Genomic DNA, 20,474 nt, shown 5'->3' with positions numbered 1-20,474 from the left:
TGCTATTGGTATTGAGAATATTTTAAAGAAAAGAAGAAAAAAATATGTAATCAGTTTATACACTTATTGAATTGTACATATAAGTCTTTCAAAAAAAAAAAAAAAAATACATACATACATTAAAGAAAACAATAAACACAATTTCGGTAAATTTACAGTGTAAATTAACATTTTTTTTTTCTTTTCATTATTCTTAGTTACCAGCCCATTTAATGGATTGGTATACCACTTCGGGATTCTCATCATTCCCAGTAAGCGAAGCGAGAACAACAGTTTTTCTCACAGAAGAACCCAGACGACCACAAGAAACCAACTCCGTCAGTGCTATTTCTTCACTCTTTTCTTTACAAATAACTATAAACTGAGCATGAAATTTCAAGGGATCCCCTGAAATGATATAATAGCAAAATACAAACTATTCAATGATTCTGTACAATAGTCAACAGAAAGTACATTTTCTTTTGTTGTCGATTGCAAAAGGAACATAATGTGACAAATTTATTAACCTTAAGAGTTAGTGTTTTTTTTATTTTTTGTTTTTTGTTTTTTTTAAATTTTTTATTAAGCAACTTCGCAATAAACTGACCATTTGCGTATATCCTTCTTTTAGGAAGACAAAACATAATTCTATGTACAACATCCAAAATTATAAACGGATTATCAACTCGTTCTGCATTTATTGGTTATAAAACATATGGAGAAAGATATACAAGATATTCAAAAAGTTTTTGCCGTTCTATAGCAGTGATAAACAAAGACTAATACAGTGGACGGTACACATCTTTAGGTTTCGAAGTAATTTCCATCAGCATCCAACACCTTTTGCCAACCTTCCTGTAGTTGCACAATACCCTAGTGATAAAACTCGGCGACTGTGGATGTACAGAAGCTCGTGAGTGTCTTTCGTAGGTCTCCCTTATTTGTGAAGGATCTCCCACAGAGGTGGTTGTCAAGGAAATGAAACAGGTTTTAATCTGTTGGCGCAAGATTCCGTGAATATAGTGCATAATACAGTGTCTCCCAGCCAAGTTGCTGCAAGGTCTTCCGGGCCCTCTTTGCCACATGTGGCTTGGCATTGTCGTGGAGGAATATCATACTCTTGCGATTTACCAATGCCGGCTCCTTCTGCCACAATGAACGGTGCACTCTTTGCAACTGTTGAGCGCAGAGGTCAGCTGTGATGGTCTGACCAAGTGGAATGGGCACGCAATGCACACCATTTGCCGACAATTTCACCACACAGAAAGCATAACCTTTCGTGGTTGTATAAGTGGTCTTGATGTGTGAGGAACAGGATTACGTGGCGACAATTAATGTCTGGTACGTTTGGTAGTTTTACAGAGGACCCACTTTTCGTCATCAGTAAGCAAGCGATAAAAGATGGTTGTGTTCAGGTGCTGAGTGAGCAAGGACAAAGAGGTTGTCCTCTGTTGTTCGTTGTTGGCTGCCGACAATGTGTGGGGTACCCACTTGCTTAATTTGTATGATTTCCCCTATTCCATGCAGGTGAATCTGACTGTTTCAGCGGAAACATGGAACCTTCCTGCAGGTTCATTACATGTCAGACGACTCCTCCTTGATGGCTGCTTTCAGGGCCTCGTCATCCAAAACATGTGGTCGGCCATTGCGAAGTTCATCCGAAAGTCTCACATCTCCAGAGGATAATTTTTGGAACCAATGTCTGGCAATGCATTCGTTCACGGCATTCTCCCCATTTAACATATGCGGCGACTTGATGTGGCAATTGAAAGTCATACAACGAACATGCGAACAAGTTGCTTCGATACCTCCATTTCTTTTCGACATTGGACTACCTATGATTGTTGTATATGCGCAACGTGTCTGTATTACTAAAGGTCGCGGGTCAGACTGACTCCCGATCGCATGAGGAGCACGCGCGTGATTTCTTTTTCTCTCTGTAAGCGCATGATTAATCCTACCTAAAAAACGGGAAGAACTTTTTTGATTGTAGACAGTTATCAAAATAACGGGAACATCTGCACTTTGCAACATGTAAAATGTATAAAGTGGTAACAATGAGTCATTGATCTTAATGGTGTGCTAGATGATCGTCTATAGTATGCGAAGTGGGGTAGTACGGAGGAGTGTGTCGAAGCGGACAGACTGTAGTGATGAAAAATGAGACTTCTCTGACTTTCAAAGAGGCTAAATTGTTGATGCACATTTAGTTGGCACAAAGTACATCTAAGGTGGCTAGTATGTTAGATGTGTCGCGAGGAACAGTGTCCAAAGTGGTGACGGCCTACACAACGCATGGCAAAACAACATCGGCAAAACTTAATAATGAACAAAAGAGAAGGTTCAATGACAGAGATGACCAAGCATTGGAGAGGATTGTTACCAAAGACCGTAGAGCCAAAGCAACTGCGAAACACACTCAGCACTTGGAACAGACTATGTGACAATGTCAGTCCGACGCGATTTACATAATCTGGACATCCACAGATCGAGCTGCTATTTCCAAACCGCTCACGCTTTAGCGCTAAGAAAATGGTGCCGAGGACATGCAAAGTGGACCATTGATGACTGAAAATGCTTAATATAGTCCGACGAGTCTTCTGTCACCTCATTTCCAACAATAGCTCGTGTTTATGTATGGCAGACGCCCAACGAAGTTTATGCTTCGAGCTGTCTTTTTCGCACTGTAAAACATGGCCGCAAGTCTGTAATGCATCGGCCGTAATTTCCTGGTTCCCTATGAGCCCTGTAGTTACGTTCACTGGACGCATTAGTGCTAGTAATTATAAGGGCATTTCAGGTGATCACGTGCATCCTATGGTCCAGATGTTTCTGGCCAAGGATGTAATTTTCCACGGTGACAATATGCCAATTTACAGCCGAAACTGTTGAGTGGTTTTAAGCACATTGGGATGAACTACAACCCATCTCTGGTTCATCCAGTCCCCAGATCTCAACATTATTGAAGGCCTGTAATGAGCTTGGAGCTCAGAAGAAATCAGATATCCTCCTCTACCTTCGTTGACAGAATTGAGGGCTGTACTCTAAGAATAATGAAACAATATTTCTCTGGAAATTGTTCATGACTTTAAGGGTCAGCAATAGTCGCAACAAATGCGCATTTTGATTAGTTTTTTTTTTTTTTTTTTTTGAGTTCACGTTCCGATCCAGTAGTTTTTTTCTTTTTCTTCTTCACAAATCTCTCTGTCTTTAGTTTCAAATCACTCTGCTACAAACCCAACCCCACTGAAGACATCTTGCATTCCGTAAACCATGAATCAACAGATCAGGCTTGACGTGTTCTTAAGTATTTTTTTCGTCCTAGGGAGGCCCCTCAGAAAAAAAATCTCAGTGTACACGGAAGGCTCTAATGTCTGTTTATGTTTCCTTGACTTAAAATATGAAATATTTGTAAACTATGCTCAACAACTAAGAAGCAGTGAAGGAGAAAAATAGGTGTACAGAAGATTATTTACCTTGAATGATTATCTTCCCGCTCTTCTACATGTATTCTAGTACGAGGGAGAGTCTGAAAATAAAGTTTCTCCAGGCGACTCTGGCAAGGCGCTCTAACCCAAGAGATGCAATATGGTTTTGCGTTGCCGTCGCTGAGTGTGGTCTCACATTGTCATCTAAAAACAGAACCAATATGAGAAGGCCAGGCCACTTGTTCCGAATCGCCACCTTCAATTTCGACAGCGTGTGAAAGTACCGCGCAGCAGTGTGGTTTCACCTTCTCTCCATAGCTATCAGGTTCAGACTGAGAGACTCGTCCTCGCTTTGCACAGGCGCTGCGACGGCGCCAACGGCAAGATCGCGAGCGAACGATACCCACTTGTGTCTGAGTGTGTTGCGCGTGCAACTTGTCTTGTTCCCCCCTTCCCCATTGCTCTTCGCTTTCCTAGGGAAAATGGGAGAGGAAACTTATTTTTGGACTCGCCCTCGTATATCATTCTACAAATACAATTTCTTTTTGATTTCCTTATCAAATTGATTTCTTTCTCTTTAATTAACACTAAAATTAGTTTCCTTATCTAACTTTTAACATATTTTTCTTCCTGTCAACTAATTTTCTCTATTTTCCATCTCAATGCCTTGAAGTCATTTTCGATTCCATGCTACAAGGTTTATTTTTAGTTTAACGTCTCATAATTGTGCTCAGAGGCTAAGGAAGGTGGACTATAAGTAGGGGCACGAGTTTTTCGCACTAAGAATTTGAAAATTTCGCGTTTCGTTTTTCATACTTTGCTTTAGTAGTATTTTCCAAAGAAAATTAAGCAGTTTGTAGCTCTTATGGAAAAGATATTCCCTGACGTTAATTGTTCCTTTTATTCAGTGATCAATACAGAAATAAACCATTAATTACCTAAAAATAAACTACACTGAATATTTCACTTGGCATTGTAAATTTCACTTACAGAAAATTATGTTTTTCTTAAACCAAAATCAGTAACGAAAATCAGTAACTGAACTTACTATAAGTAGGAAAGTTTGCGATGATGATAGCTAACGCGCAACATGTTCTTTATGGTTGTCTCCGAATCACCCCAAAATGCACCGTTCATGTCTCGTTCTACCGTTCCGTCAGCGAAAAACTGGCGATTTTAAATTAATGAGAACATATTTTTAAAATTTCGCGTTTTATCGGGCAATGGAAACCAATGAAAATACATACAGAATATCATAAAACGTCAAGAAACTGAAAAATTACTTAATTCTGACACATTTCGTTTTATCGCGCATTGCGGAAAACTTGTGCCTCACATAAGATATTATCAAATATTCTTATTGCACGTGTGATGTGCCCTATATAACACGTATATCATATAGTATGTTCCTTCTACTATCTTATACTACGCTTCAAAACCTGAAAATTAATTCGTGAGACACTCACATAATATAAATAAATTTGCTTACTAATCGTCTAGGTAACTAGTAAACAATAAACTTAATATCAATACCCAAGGTTCAGGGAATTTTATATCAATCAGACTTTTCCAAGTAGACTAGTTTATTCAAAATTTCAAAAAAAAAAAAAAAAAAAAAAAAATGTTCTCTGAGATTAATATTCCTTAATGTAAATGGTTTCTCTAATAAAAAAAAAAAAAAAAAAAAAAAAAGATTCGTTCAGGTACACCTCTAGACCCAGAGGTCCTCACCTATTTAAAACCTTAAATAACAGTTCGCTCCAAACATGAAGCTTCCTTTAAAATTTGTCTAAAATTCCTTAAGAGAGGTTCTGAACATGCGTCCTCGTACAAGCCATCATGAACCTCACATACTCTAAAGACAGACCCAACATTCTGAGTACAGTCTGGCCTAAATCCCTAATTCAGGAATCGCCCTTTATTGGACAACCCTTAAGGAAATCAGCTAGCTAACAGACTTTAAAAAGGTAAAGGGAAAATGGGAAATTCCTTCATTTAGGAATAAAGCACCTTCATTCAGGCTCGGTAGTAGGATTAAAATTCAAATCAAACAACAGCCTACCATCCCCTTATGTGAGGAATCAGCTGTGAAAATTCTAATCGGCTAATCAGAAACAACTAACCGAAAAAAAAAAAAAGTATATATTACTCATCCGGCTCGATTGCCATAGCAACAGCCTTCCCTAAAATCAAAATAAAGAAAATTTCTGAAAACATACAGCGTTCGGAAAGAACGTTGTCACAATAGATCTAAAGGTCCCTGCTAAATTTCATTTCCTTAAATATTCCTAACCGGGAATCGAACCTATCCTTAGACCATACCCATGGACATACAACCAGAACTCAAATGTTCTGATTCGTATTCCGCTTAACAAGTCTAAAGGTTGACCCTAAACACAGCCATCTCTTTCGGCTGTACCCCTGCTCTGACTTAAAAAGAAAAGTCACGAAGCAAAAAAGAGACCCAAGGAGCACGAAAGCCCCTCCCGCTAAAAATTCCGCCTCGACTCTATCGAAAGAATCCAAAATCTGCCTCCCCGCTGTCATTTCCCTTCTTACTTATATACGATTTAACAGCTTCCCCCCCTCTCCGCTACGACGAGAAGAAACTGTCACTGAGCTTAGCAGTGTTTCCAAATTAGCTAGCTAGCTACTAAACTTATGCCTTACTTGGAATTATTTTTTTTTTTAACTGAAAAGAATAACTTTAAAGATTAACATATACATATATATATACATTAAACAATACATAAATGCACACATAAAATATATAAATTTATATAAAGTTTAATAGATAAAAATACCAACCTATAATAATTTTACCAGCGCTGGTTCCTTAACCTAATTATATATGCATTAATAATCAAAGAAAAATATGAGTATTAAAATTACTTTAAATATATGCATATATATACAAAACTAGCAATGGGCCTCAAAGTGCTCATTGCATATACCGCGACCTTTTTTAAAAAAAGAAAAAACTGTGTTTTCCACTTAACTCTCACAGTTCATAGTCTCTTCCAGTCTTTTTCCCCCGAATACATTAAGGGAAAAAATCACTTTCGAAACACAAACACAAATTTCACATACACTCACTTAAACTTTGATAAAATATGCATTTGGGACTTATGAGTGCCCAAAAGTCTGAAGTCCGGAACAGTTTTTTCCCCCGTTCACATTGAGGGAAAATTCACTTCAAAAACACACTAAGCACAATTATTTACAACACACACTAAAAAAATCAGAATTGATAATTTGTCTCGAGGACTTATGGCTGCCTCGAAAGTCTAAAGTCTCGTACAGTTCTTGAATCAATTTTGAACCAAATAACACTTTCCTGAAAAAAAAGAAAATTACTGACTTACAAATCAATCCTTAAAGATCCAGCTTCCTCCTGATTTGGGATGCTTCTTGTTTTCTCTCCGGAAACTTGATGTTTTTCCCTGGAGTCCTTGGAATTCCCAGTCCTTCTCCATCCGTAAAAAGGTCTATGAAATCCTCGTCCTCGTGTTGCGTTCTTGAGGGACCCGGAAGATGCTCAAAAGAATGGTGCTCCTCTTCTTTAATCCGCTCGCACTGCATGTCACGAATATCCTTTAGCGTCATTTCGGTCGCTTCCACTCGGCTTCTTTTGGAACTTGAAGTTTCATCTTGAGCAAACCTTGCTCTTCTTTTATTGTTTTTCGGTGCATCAACGTGACATAATAACTGAAGCTTTAACGGGTCTTCAGGGTTAGGTCTAGCACCTACGTATACTGACCTAGTCTGGCGAGGCATGCTGTCTGAATGTACTTTAGAGAAACTAAGGCTCTGAACTTTACGGTCTCGTCTCGTGACGTGAACTGCTCTCGAAGCAAACTCAGCTTGAACTAGCTAAAATAAAAACATCTCTAAGGAAGGTTGTTGTTTACAAAATTCAACTTCGAGAAAAAAAAAAAAGAAAGAAAGAAAAAAAATCAAACTACAGGGTCGGTAACTTATAATCCCCATTTTTCTTTTGATGTAAAATAGGAGCACTGATATATTTAGAATGAAGTGTTTTTTCAATGATCCCATCTTTTTCCATTTGGTCAAGAACCTCTTCCATTATCTTTCTCTTCTCAAAAGAGAGCGGCCTCAATTTAGATGAAAAAGGTTTTGGATTCCGAACATTTATGCTATGTTTTATGAGATGTGTAAGACCCGGTTTATTGCTAAAGGCCTCTCTATGTTTTTCTAAAATTCCTTTCAACCTCTCTTTTGTATCTTTATCAATAGTGACACGAGACAACATCTGTTCTATAACGGTGTCCTGTTCCTCTTGAATATACAAAGAGTCATCCAAGTGCGACCTTTTTTCTTTCCTCTCAGTGTCAAAAACACAAACAGGCTGTAAACCATCGTCAATATTCCAGCCATTCTGAGAAATATAAAGAACAATTTTACTTTTCTGGAGAAAATCCCTCCCCACAATCACGTCTTTTATAAGAGAGGGGAGGAGAAGGAACTTCTGCCTTATACGAATACCGCTAATAAAAACATTGACTATAGTGCTCTTTTGAGAAATAGCTGTCCCCTGGGCTAGAGACAAAAACAAAGTGTCCTTTCTGAATTTGCAACCTTTTGCTTGCCACCTTTCCGCTTCTTTTTGCGAAACATAGGAGAGGGAGCTCCCGCTATCCGCATAAAGATATGTTTCTCCCCCCAGAATTATAGCCTTTATTAGTGGTTCCCTGCCCCCGGAGGTTTTGTCTTTGGCCGACGCGGCCGTAAAAAATGACCTGATCCGTTATTCCTTTTCTTTTCTTCCCAATCGGTCCTCAATTTCCTCTCTCTCTGTGGAGATTCTGCAACGCTACCAGACACCTTTTTCCCTCCTCCTTTCATTTCAGAAGAAAAGGCTGACCCCATGTCTTGTGCTCGCATATTTGCCCTATTATTGCACCTCCCTTTGTTAGTGTTATGTCTTTGTGGCTCAATAAAACCTGTTAGTTTCTCTTCATTCTGAAAACGCCAACCATTTTTACACATGTGTAATTCTATTTTGGCTTTCGTTAACAGATCATTTCCAACTATAACGGGAATGTTAGCCGACTCTAAAACATAAAATGGATGCGACAATTTCTTTTTCTTTATATAGAAAGTTGGAAAAACCAGCTTGTACGCGAAAACATGCCCTGAGGCCAACGAAATTTCCTGCTTTATATTTTTACTTCGAGCGCCCTGTTTTTCCCATCTCCTAGCAGTGTTTCCATCTGTGATAGATATTTGGCTCCCAGAATCCAAGAAAAGTTCTGTCGGCTGCCTACAGAAATATCCAAATATATATGGCGGTGCATTTTTACTTGTCGCTAATTTCCTAACAAAAGTGACTGCAGATACGTTCTCTTTTCCTGTATTTTTCTTCCACTTTTTAAACTTTTCGCAGACTGATTTTTTATGCCCGTCAGATTTGCAGAAAAAGCATTTTATCGGCTGTTTTTTCTTAGTATTCTCGCCTACAACTTTATCTTGTCTCTTAAAAACAGCTGGGTTTAGAGCTTCTGCTCTAATTTCCGGCACACTGTCTAAAACCGTCTCCTTTGTAGCAACTACAGCTAAGTCTGCCCTTTTCTGTTCAACCTCATGAGACTTTACGTAATTCAATTCCTCTAATAAATATGACTGTATTTTTAAAGCATACACTTCTAGCTGTTTCAGACCCGAAAACTCTTTTTCATGTAAATAGACCTTATACTTTGGGTGTATCTTGGTCAAAATTTTCTTTACTTGTTCTACTTCTCGTGGAGGGTCAGGCAATCTCTTAAACAAAAGTGACATCTCCCTAACAAAACGCGCTAGAGGTTCACTTGGTTTCTGAATCCTACTCACTAATTGCGATTCAATCTCTTACTTATAATTAAAACAAAAATATTCCTTAAAGAAGCTGTCTTTGAATTCCGCAAAATTTGCGAATGGCTTCTTAAACTGGAACCATTCCTTACTTTCTCGCTCTAAGACTTTTGGCATGACTCTTTCTAGAATAATCTCTAACGAGACTTGTTTATGCGCCGCAAAGTCTTCTAAACTAGACAAAAACTCAAATGGATCTTGCGACGGATCCCCAGAAAAATGTGAAAGCTGTAATTTCACTTCCTCAAAATCCTGTCTACACGAGCAACTAGCATTTTCACTTCTCCGTGCATTTTGCGAGTCTTTCAAATTCCTAATAAAATCTAATAGAGACTCAGCGCTCAATTGTTCGGTTCTTTCCATGCCCAGAGCTTGTCTCAAAACTTCTAACCCTATAGAACTGGACTCCATGTTTTTCAGTATCTTCCCCGATCTTAAACGCATATACTACTTAAAAGAAAAGTATAATATCCTGGACAGCAGCCCCCAAAATTATGTGATGTGCCCTATATAACACGTATATCATATAGTATGTTCCTTCTACTATCTTATACTACGCTTCAAAACCTGAAAATTAATTCGTGAGACACTCACATAATATAAATAAATTTGCTTACTAATCGTCTAGGTAACTAGTAAACAATAAACTTAATATCAATACCCAAGGTTCAGGGAATTTTATATCAATCAGACTTTTCCAAGTAGACTAGTTTATTCAAAATTTCAAAAACAAAAAAAAAAAAAAAAAAAAAAATGTTCTCTGAGATTAATATTCCTTAATGTAAATGGTTTCTCTAATCAAAAAAAAAAAAAAAAAAAAAGATTCGTTCAGGTACACCTCTAGACCCAGAGGTCCCCACCTATTTAAAACCTTAAATAACAGTTCGCTCCAAACATGAAGCTTCCTTTAAAATTTGTCTAAAATTCCTTAAGAGAGGTCCTGAACATGCGTCCTCGTACAAGCCATCATGAACCTCACATACTCTAAAGACAGACCCAACATTCTGAGTACAGTCTGGCCTAAATCCCTAATTCAGAAATCGCCCTTTATTGGACAACCCTTAAGGAAATCAGCTAGCTAACAGACTTTAAAAAGGTAAAGGGAAAATGGGAAATTCCTTCATTTAGGAATAAAGCACCTTCATTCAGGCTCGGTAGTAGGATTAAAATTCAAATCAAACAACAGCCTACCATCCCCTTATGTGAGGAATCAGCTGTGAAAATTCTAATCGGCTAATCAGAAACAACTAACCGAAAAAAAAAAAAGTATATATTACTCATCCGGCTCGATTGCCATAGCAATAGCCTTCCCTAAAATCAAAATAAAGAAAATTTCTGAAAACATACAGCGTTCGGAAAGAACGTTGTCACAATAGATCTAAAGGTCCCTGCTAAATTTCATTTCCTTAAATATTCCTAACCGGGAATCGAACCTATCCTTAGACCATACCCATGGACATACAACCAGAACTCAAATGTTCTGATTCGTATTCCGCTTAACAAGTCTAAAGGTTGACCCTAAACACAGCCATCTCTTTCGGCTGTACCCCTGCTCTGACTTAAAAAGAAAAGTCACGAAGCAAAAAAGAGACCCAAGGAGCACGAAAGCCCCTCCCGCTAAAAATTCCGCCTCGACTCTATCGAAAGAATCCAAAATCTGCCTCCCCGCTGTCATTTCCCTTCTTACTTATATACGATTTAACAGCTTCCCCCCCTCTCCGCTACGACGAGAAGAAACTGTCACTGAGCTTAGCAGTGTTTCCAAATTAGCTAGCTAGCTACTAAACTTATGCCTTACTTGGAATTATTTTTTTTTTTTTAACTGAAAAGAATAACTTTAAAGATTAACATATACATCTATATATACATTAAACAATACATAAATGCACACATAAAATATATAAATTTATATAAAGTTTAATAGACAAAAATACCAATCTATAATAATTGTACCAGCGCTGGTTCCTTAACCTAATTATATATGCATTAATAATCAAAGAAAAATATGAGTATTAAAATTACTTTAAATATATGCATATATATACAAAACTAGCAATGGGCCTGAAAGTGCTCATTGCACACGGCAAAACATTCTTGTAGCATAATTAACTTCGATTTGCAATACACGATTAGGAAATTTTTACATCGTTGAATGGATAGAAACAACTACTTATATGCAGATGATGTACATTTTATGGTTTATCCAGAGTAAATCCACGAAAACGTGGAGGTATTCTGACAACATGCACGGAAATACGAGGTGCATCCAGAAAGTAACTTTCTGACGCGTCTCATAGTTAGGAAACCGTATTTTGCGCGACGCGACTAAGTGCACGTGAGAGAGTAAGGTCCCAGCATGGCGCATGCGCCAGCAGAACTTCCCTAGTGCTCTCAGTAGCATGGTGACAGTGGTTGAAGATGGACGTTCTTATTCCAGCTTCCGCCGCGTGTGAAGTGCGAGCAGTGATTAAGTTTTTGCCCACGGCACAGCGCCGATTAAAATCTACCGTCAGCTGTGCCAGGTCTCTGGGCCTAACGTCATGAGCAAGCTGATGGTGCGTAGCTAACCTTACTCAATGCGCCATGCGCCATGCTAGGACTTTACTCTCTCATGTGCACGCAGTCGCTTCGCGCAACATACAGTTTCCTAGCTATGGGACGCGTGGGAAGTTTTCTAGATGCGCCTCGTACATGTTAAATTTACTTAAAGTAGTTGAGTTAATCCAATTCAGAGAATATTCAGAAGTGTACACACTTGTATTACCAGTCAGCGATATTGATAATTTTATATTACAAAAAATTAAAACTTAACGCAGCTTTCAAGAACTAGTGAAAGTAATCATATAAAAATAAAATTAATAACAAATTTCACGAAAACACTTGCATAACAATGATTATATAATATATATTCCACAGGGACATACGCAGGGGGTGGGTCTTGGAGGTCCAGACATCTACCGAAATCCATACCTTTGTGTAAATTTAGCATAATTTTACAATCATTTTAGAAATTTTAATAAAATTTATCCTCATATTGTAATTGAAACTCTCTCGAAATAAATTCCTGCGTACGTGAATGCGTTCTGACAATTCTGGCAAGTCACTGGCTCCTAATTACAAAGCTTTAATAAACGAAAACAAATTCTCAACTCAACGTTTCATATCTTGAGTTAAGATTTATCTATGCTCATAGCGTTCATGAATTGATGTTTTCTCTCCTTCCTCTTCATCTTCCACCATATCTTCTATCAGGCACTTTTGAATTTTTTGTTAAACAATGCCCTGACTTTTTTTTCTAATGACATGCCTAGTTGGTTTGATAATAGTGTGGTGATGAATGGAGTTTCCTCGTATGAACTCGGAATCTGCTATCACTGTATTGCGAGTGGTGATAATAAGTAGAAAAATTGTAAGTAAAAGGCTAATAGTTACCGCAAGAAACAAACTACATCACTAGGAAGTACTTTCGAAGAACATCGTCTATATCTTCAGCATAAGCACACTTAGAAAAGGATTTAAACCATAGGAAAGAAATTATGAAGAGGTAAAAATGGTTAAAAAGAATTTTAAAAAATGAGAAGCAAAAGTCTTCTTGTCACTAGAAGTAGACATATGTTAATAGTAATTCACTTGTCACTGTTCACTGTTGTTTACTGTTTTTCTTTTTTCATTACCTTCCAGACGGTGGAAATGAGTAGTAAAAAGACTGCTCCAAATGGCATTTATGTCACCTTTATCTAAATTGAGTGTAGGTTTCTCCTTATAAATGTAATAAGCTTCTTTAATTTAAACGTTTTCAAAAGTTTTTATTACTGAAGTGGTACAAACAGGTACAGCGGAGATCGACGGAACCAACCATCGGCCAACAACAAATGCCGAGGCTGACAATAGATTGGTGTCCCTCTGGTCCCTCGTATTTCGGTAAAAAACAAGAAAGTATTGCATAAATATAACATCAAGGTCTCCGAAGTTCCTCCTAATGTACAGAAAAATTACAAATTTTAAGTCGTTTTTATCTGATTCCCAACAAAGCAGCGGCATCTATCGGGTTAAATGTCAATGTGACCAAATACTATATATAGGTCAAACAAAAAGGAATATTTGCCGGGCGGAGAACGGGCCGGACACAAACGAGCCTGGCGTAACCGGCCTGAGAACAACCAAGTCAATCCTTCAATATGGAACGGAAAATGAGAAATGTGTCGTCGTAACATTCCAATGTCTATTTGTTTTTCTCGAATGGGAAAATCGTGTGAAAGGTTACCCAAGATTTGCTTTCTATATCCGTATTCTGTCTGTCTATTTATTATCTGTGCTTGCTCTGTCCATCCATGTTTATTATATAATACAGCTCATGCACATAAAAGTCTTATACTACACTCATTTGTGCGTTACAGTAACAGAGAAGATAGGTAAAACTGCTACACCGTATGTAATACTAATACTACAACTACTGCTGCTAGTATTACTATTACGATTACGAATGCTAGTGCTAATTCCACTATTACTACTACCACTACTGTTACTACTCATTACTATACTAATACGACAGCGATACGAAAACAAAACAATGAAAATGAAATCTTTGAGTTTTACGTCCCACAGTTATGCCGGCTAGGCTAAAGGAGACGGTGATGATGAGAAATAAATGAAATGGTGGAATGAATAAAGTGGGAGGAAACGGGAGAACGCCGAGAAAACCCCCCACACGGTGAATACCCACCACAAAGTTTACTTAGCGAGACCTGGGATCGAACCAGGGACCCCATGCACCAGAGGTGAACGCTCAACCACTGAGCCACCGTTCCAGGAACACCTAATCGACCCTGGTGTCTTGGTGATTTATTTGATCATTATATTTTGTTATATTTGTAGTATCATACTTTAAATAAATTATAAGTACTTCGAGGTGGAAAACCCTCATATAGGAGAGAGACCAACATTAATAATAGTAATAATAATAACAGGGCCGGATCTACGAAATATTGCGCCCGGGGCAAAGACATATATCTGCCCTCCTTCCTCCCAATTTTGCATCGAAATGGCGCCCCCTACATACTATCAACTAGCTGCGTCCCGGGGCAAATGTCCCGAATTGACCCCTCCTAGATCCGGCCCTGAATAATAATAATAATAAATCTTAAATAGGTGAGAAACCATAATATTTTAGAATAATATTTATCTTCATTATTTCATTTAAGTAACAAACTTATTGATTAAGTGTATTATTGTATTAGTATTGAATTGTTATGTTGTGTCTTTTATGTGTTTTATTTGTATGTATCTATGTACTTTGTTTAATAATATTTGTTTCCAATTTTTCAGATTAAGAATAAATACTGGATACAAGGCCTGATTTAATAATAAGGTATCAGGCAAACAAACAAACAAACAAACAAACAACAAACAAACAAAAAGAGCCCCACACTTAGCTTTTGGGAAAGATTAAAACGAAAAGAGAGTAGAGAAAAAGTGCTAGAGAGGGATTATAGAGAGTTAGGGGCAGATACGTCTGCCAGTAAGACCGTACGAACACGGCAAAGGCAGGAGTAGTGGAGGATATATAAAAAAAAAAGTATCATACTATAAACAATACAGGAATATGTAACACCATTTGGTATTTGCCTTGCTAATTGAACATTACTACAAATTGCACTGATCTTATGAACACGCCAGTACACGGTTTTGGCCTCCGTGGTCTAATGGTATGTACCAAATTCCACTTAGTAGGTCAAGTACTTGATTTTATCTTCTGTTCTTTGGGTAACTACGGCTCAGGCCGTATGGATGATGATGGGATGAATTGGTGGAATGAAAACAGTGGGAGGAAACGGGACCACCCCGAAAACTCCCACGCACACGGTGTTTGTCCACCACAAAGCTCACATAGCACGAGCAGGGATTGATCCGACGACCTCTAGCACCAGATGTGAGTGCTTTACCTACTGAGCCACCGTTGTCCCTCGTAGATCAAGCATCGGTTCACATTCTTCGCAGACTGGCCATAATAACTAGCATTTCTCCGTTTTTTTCTGTACTTAGAAGGTAAATTCGGTACCACCAGACATGTCAACTCTGACGGGAAGGGTATACGGACAAAATCTCGCGGCCGAAACATCGCCGGCCAAAACCTCGCGGGACAAAATCTCGCCGGGCCAAAACCTCGCGTGGCCAAAACCTCGCGGGACAAAATCTCGCCCGGCCAAAACCTCGCCGCCCAAAATCTCGCCGTGCCAAAACCTCGCCGCGAATGAAACTTTTCTTTAAAATTTACCCAATGTGTTTCCTAATATGCAATTCCACATTACAAATAATAATAATAATAATAATAATAATAATAATAATAATAATAATAATAATAATAATAATATACAAAACATCGTGTGCGTGGGCTTTCTCGGGTTATTCCCGTTTCCTCCCACTTTCTTTATTCGATCATTTCCTTCATCCTGGTCATCTACGTCTCCTTTAACCTATAGGACATAATCAAGGGACGTCGTAAAAACTCATATATTGTTTCATATTTTCATAAATATGATTAGATTTTTGTTAAAATTTTAAGTTTTTGGATGTTCCAAAGTTCACGAAACTAACCTCGCTAGTTGTCATTACTTTCCTTATGCAGACTTTCTTTCCCTATACCCAGTTTAAAAACATCCTGTCGCCCTACCTTCACATTGAAATCCTCTAATACAGAAATAGAATTTTCATATGGTATCGCGGGACTTGGTCAAATACCCGTGATACTTCTTCTGAAACAGCGTCTTTTATACCGTTATCCTTATCATCTGTTGGAACATTTACATTTTGGTCAGGCGAGATTTTGGGTATGGCGATATTTTGGGGCGCGAGGTTTTGGCCCGGCGAAATTTTGGCCCGCGAGGTTTTGGGTGGCGAGGTTTTGGGCGGCGAGGTTTTGGCCAGGCGGGGTTTTGGCCCGGCGAGATTTTGTCCCGCGAGGTTTTGGGCGGCGAGGTTTCGGCCTGGCGAGATTTTGGGCCGCGAGGTTTTGGCCAGGCGAGGTTTTGGTCCGCGAGGTTCTGGCCGCGAGGTTTTGTACCCAAACCGACGGGAAGTTGTAGTTGTATTAGCACTGGTCGTAGTAGTAATAGTAGAAGTAGTAGTAGTAGAAGTAGTAGTAGCAGAAGTAGTAATAGTAGTAGTATTACAGTACTTTGCAGTCTTGAATAAAGAGTCAGTTTCCGAAACACATTACGATTAACATAGGCTGACAACATTAGTTTCCGATCGGTCTTTCACTGTCCGGGCCAAGTTAGGCCGGCCCGGAAATACATATGCCCGGTTCGGCCCTATAGCATTTGTGTCCGAACCGTAATGTGCCCGGTCCAGTTTGATATTACTTGAAACGGGCAGGGTCGGGCCGGGCAAATTCCGGGCCGAACCACGCGCGCCCGAACTTTGCAAGACTCTGATCCAAATCTCGTAGCTTACAACAGTTACGTGGATTAGTAGTACATCTCAAAGATAACAACCACAACATTGCTAATTCATGTTTGATCGAAAAAGCAAAAACAGTAACTGAACGGAAAATTAAAGAAGCTTATTACATTCAAAAGGAGAAACTGACACTCAATTCAGATAAAGGTGACATAAATGACATTTGGAGCAGTTTTTTTACTACTCATTTCCGCCGTCTGGAAAGTAATGAATAAAGAAAAACAGTAAACAACAGTGAACAGTGACAAGTGAATTACTATTAACATATGTCTATTTTTAGTGACAAGATTTTTGCTTCGCATATTTTTAAAGTTCTTTTCAACCATTTTTACCTCTCCATAATTTCTTTCCTATGGTTTAAATCCTTTTCATAGTGTGCCTAGGCTAAAGATGAAGACAATGTTCTTCGAAAGTACTTCCTAGTGATGTGGTTTGTTTCTTGCGGTGACTATTAGCCTTTTACTTACATTTTTTTTTTCTGAATCTGCTACTTTGTGGCGGCCGGAGCTTGACTGATCTACGACATTTTTACAACCTGCACGAAATTTCCGAAATCAACAAGCTGTGATGCTGTGGTTCATTGTACCTTTTCCTTTCGTATGACAAATCTTTTGGGTTGCTGATGTAGCGCTATGACCGAGTTCGAACTCATACATTAAAAGTTTACATATCAACATTGTTTAGCACTCATCGTTGCTGTCACTATAAACTGACTAAAGATACTGATGGAGTAGCAGCCTCCGTGTTAAATATTCACTTTGCTACACTATCTCTTGAGGCAGTTTGACCTTATATTTACGGTCGATCAGCGTACACACGCATCTGGTGTTTGGGTTGTGAAAATATTGCAAAACTTATGACTTACCCTTGTATCTTGCATTCGCTTTTACTTTTTATCAACCTCGCATATCAGGAACTTCCCACATAACTGAATCCCTTACAACTAAACCCATGCTGGGAACTTTCCCGGCACTGGCAAACAAAGTTGCAGTGGCCCTCGACTTCGTTGCCACGGTATGTTAGCGCCTGAACGTGACCACGAACATAAAATAGATGTGTGCTTCATTCATTGTGACCACAGCCTCTCATCATTTGTACTCCAGCGTGCTTTCTATACAATTTCTTGTAGTTCGTTTTTCGTTCTGCAATCTGGCGCGGGAGCAGATGCTGTACGCAGGGTTTACAAATGTACCTTAGCTCGGGCCACTCACAAATGGTTGTGTTTACAGCTTAAGATGGCAAATTAAATTCTGGCCCATCACACAATGAGTCGGTAGATTTTTCTGGCACGCCTATCTGTGGATCCCCCACAGCACAATGGGTGTAATTTTCCTTGGTGTCCGCTTTCTAATGGTTTTCGTGAGCTACTGACTCCTGGTTTGTTTAACGGGCTACAATAGCTTTATCAGTAGTCACTCTGAGTGTGAACTTATTCTTTCAATACTGTTTAACTAAGCGTATGTAGACAAGCGATAGTAATGGTTTAATTCAGATGCAATTTTAGTATCATCTGATCATTCGATGATGGTACATGTGTTCCTAATTCGATTAGATATAAAGCGAACAATCTTTTTTAGTCGTTAATTTTACAATTTTACAGTTTTTCTATTTATCTATATTAAAATTATTATCTATCTCGAAAACTAATTAAACTTTTCAAAGGATTACGTACCTGGATAAACTAAATAATCTCCTCCAAACTTGTTACCAGGTGTCAAGTAGTAGCCTTGTTCCCACAAATCTTTGAAAACTTGATAACGTATCTTCTCAATAGCAGTGGATGGAAATGTCCATTTCACTGGACAAGCGTCTTCTTCTCTCAGCCAAGGATATGCTTTTAAAAAAAATTAAACATCGTATTGTTAAGTATAACACCCAACAGCGAAAAAGAATACAGGGTGTCCTATAAATCTGGAAGCTCAGGAAACTCCTTAATTTTTTAAAATCCCTTAGGTAGATGAAGATGGTTGTGACCAATGAGAAATGCATAGAAATAAATCTGTTTAGCTGTGAGTCGGAGTAAGCGAGAAGTGGCAGAAAAATGTAATTCAAGAGGACTCAAAGGATGGTCAAGACATCAAGTCTACTCTTAACGTGCTCCTATTTTTCAAAATTATGTCTTACGGAGCCGCACATTTCAATTGTGTTTTCTAAGTTTATTTTTTATTTATTTATTTATTTTTTAAAAAAAATAAAATAAAATTAACCTTCCGTACTAACAAAAGGCAGAAGGATTCCCTGTTAAGCTTTATATAAATCTAGACATTTATGAGTCCGGATTCAGTTGTCCCCACATACCATCCCACATTTTCTCTTCAAAAAGTTCTTTAGTGTATTACTATTCTTTTCATTACAATGTTTTATATATTTGCTTCCAATTTACATACAAGAAATCAAACACTGCCATGCACTGCTTTTCCATATGATCTGATTGCAAATGAAATGTTGTTCTCTTTAGAAATGTAAAGCCTAACCTTCTACTGACATATTTATTTGGACTTAAAGGTACGTACAATGAACAGGTAGGGTTATACGAAATCCGGATTTGGATATCGAAACTCAGTATCGATAAATTTCGAAACTTTGATCTCTAACGAAAAATCGGAAAGTATAGAAATATCGAACATCAAAATACTGGTCTATAATGTTTTTTTATTTGTAAATTCCGATCGATATTTCGCATAGCCCTGTACACAGGATAGCTAGCAGGTATTCTTTGGATCAATAAAGAGCAAAAATAGCTTGGGCTTTCCAACGTTCATCGTTTATATTCTGACAGAGACCAATCAAACAAAGGCAACATGAGTAAATGTATTGTACATTTCTCGTAGGTAGAACAAAGGTAGAAAAAATCTTTCTTTTTATAAATAGTATATTGCAAAAATTACTATGATGCAAAAATATTTTAATAACTAGGTAAAATATGGTATCTCAAGGCCAGAGCAGCCTGGGAAAGAATCTCCACAGAATTCCGAGCAAATTAATGTTTCAACTGAGCAAAGAGAGGTTAAAAAGGCAAGCTGATTGGCTGAGGTTAAGAATTTCACAAAATTCCAATCAAATTAAGTGGGCAAAACAAAAGGCCCAAAGCTCCAAGCACGTTTAAGGCTTTAAGTTAGGTTCTTCTCAAAGCTCCAGGCAAGCTGGAAGAGTACATTTTCCAGCGAAAAAATACTGTTGTTCGTAATGATTCTATTGGTTTTATAACTACTCCAGTGTGGCAGTGGCGTTGATGGTCCTTACTTATCACATAACTAGTAGTGTTGCTGGTGTTTTGTCGTCTGCCACTGTAGTAGTCCGTAGTAAAATGTACATGGTGTTTATAAACACAAGAATGTGCTGACTGTTTGTACGGATATTACATGGTAAATGCATTTTTTCTCTTTCTTCCGCATCGAAAGTCAACGATCTACACAACTGTTTCATGCTTTTCTGCTACAACATTCTCGTGTTAGTGCTCTAAATTATATTCAGTGCAATTATATTTTTAAGTGTTTTTCACGTATATTTCACGGCTACAAATCTACCAGTGCTCCTCTAAAAATAATAAAAAAGCACTTATTTATTTTATTTAAACTGGCTTGGAGGGTATAATATACCGTACATAGATCTGTTTACAAACAATCAATACATGTTTGTATCTATGTGCGTCCTACTACGAACTACTAGTGGGAGACGGCATAAATACCAGCAACGCCTCTAGTCATGTGATGAAGAAGGGCCGCCATCGCCACACTG

The 20,474-nt window shown here is 38.2% G+C and overlaps 1 protein-coding gene across 2 annotated transcripts in view; it reads right to left on the bottom strand.

Annotated features, from left to right (window-relative positions):
* Positions 1-40: 40 nt before the first annotated feature.
* Positions 41-20,474, bottom strand: part of Tsen34 (tRNA splicing endonuclease subunit 34) — a 42,849-nt gene continuing 22,415 nt past the window's right edge. For both annotated transcript variants that reach the window (XM_081756254.1, XM_081756253.1), the window contains exons 4-5: positions 18,409-18,570; positions 41-387 (exon numbers count right to left, since the gene is read on the bottom strand). In XM_081756254.1, the coding sequence (XP_081612380.1) occupies positions 194-387; positions 18,409-18,570 (356 nt within the window). In that variant the 3' untranslated portion in view covers positions 41-193. The remainder of the gene's footprint in view (positions 388-18,408; positions 18,571-20,474) is intronic.

The sequence above is a fragment of the Thermobia domestica genome, chromosome 4, assembly GCF_964235325.1.
Source record: "Thermobia domestica chromosome 4, izTheDome1.hap1.1, whole genome shotgun sequence".
Classification (NCBI taxonomy): domain Eukaryota; kingdom Metazoa; phylum Arthropoda; class Insecta; order Zygentoma; family Lepismatidae; genus Thermobia; species Thermobia domestica.
Note: the sequence above shows the minus strand (reverse complement) of the source record. Positions and strands in the feature narration are given on the sequence as shown.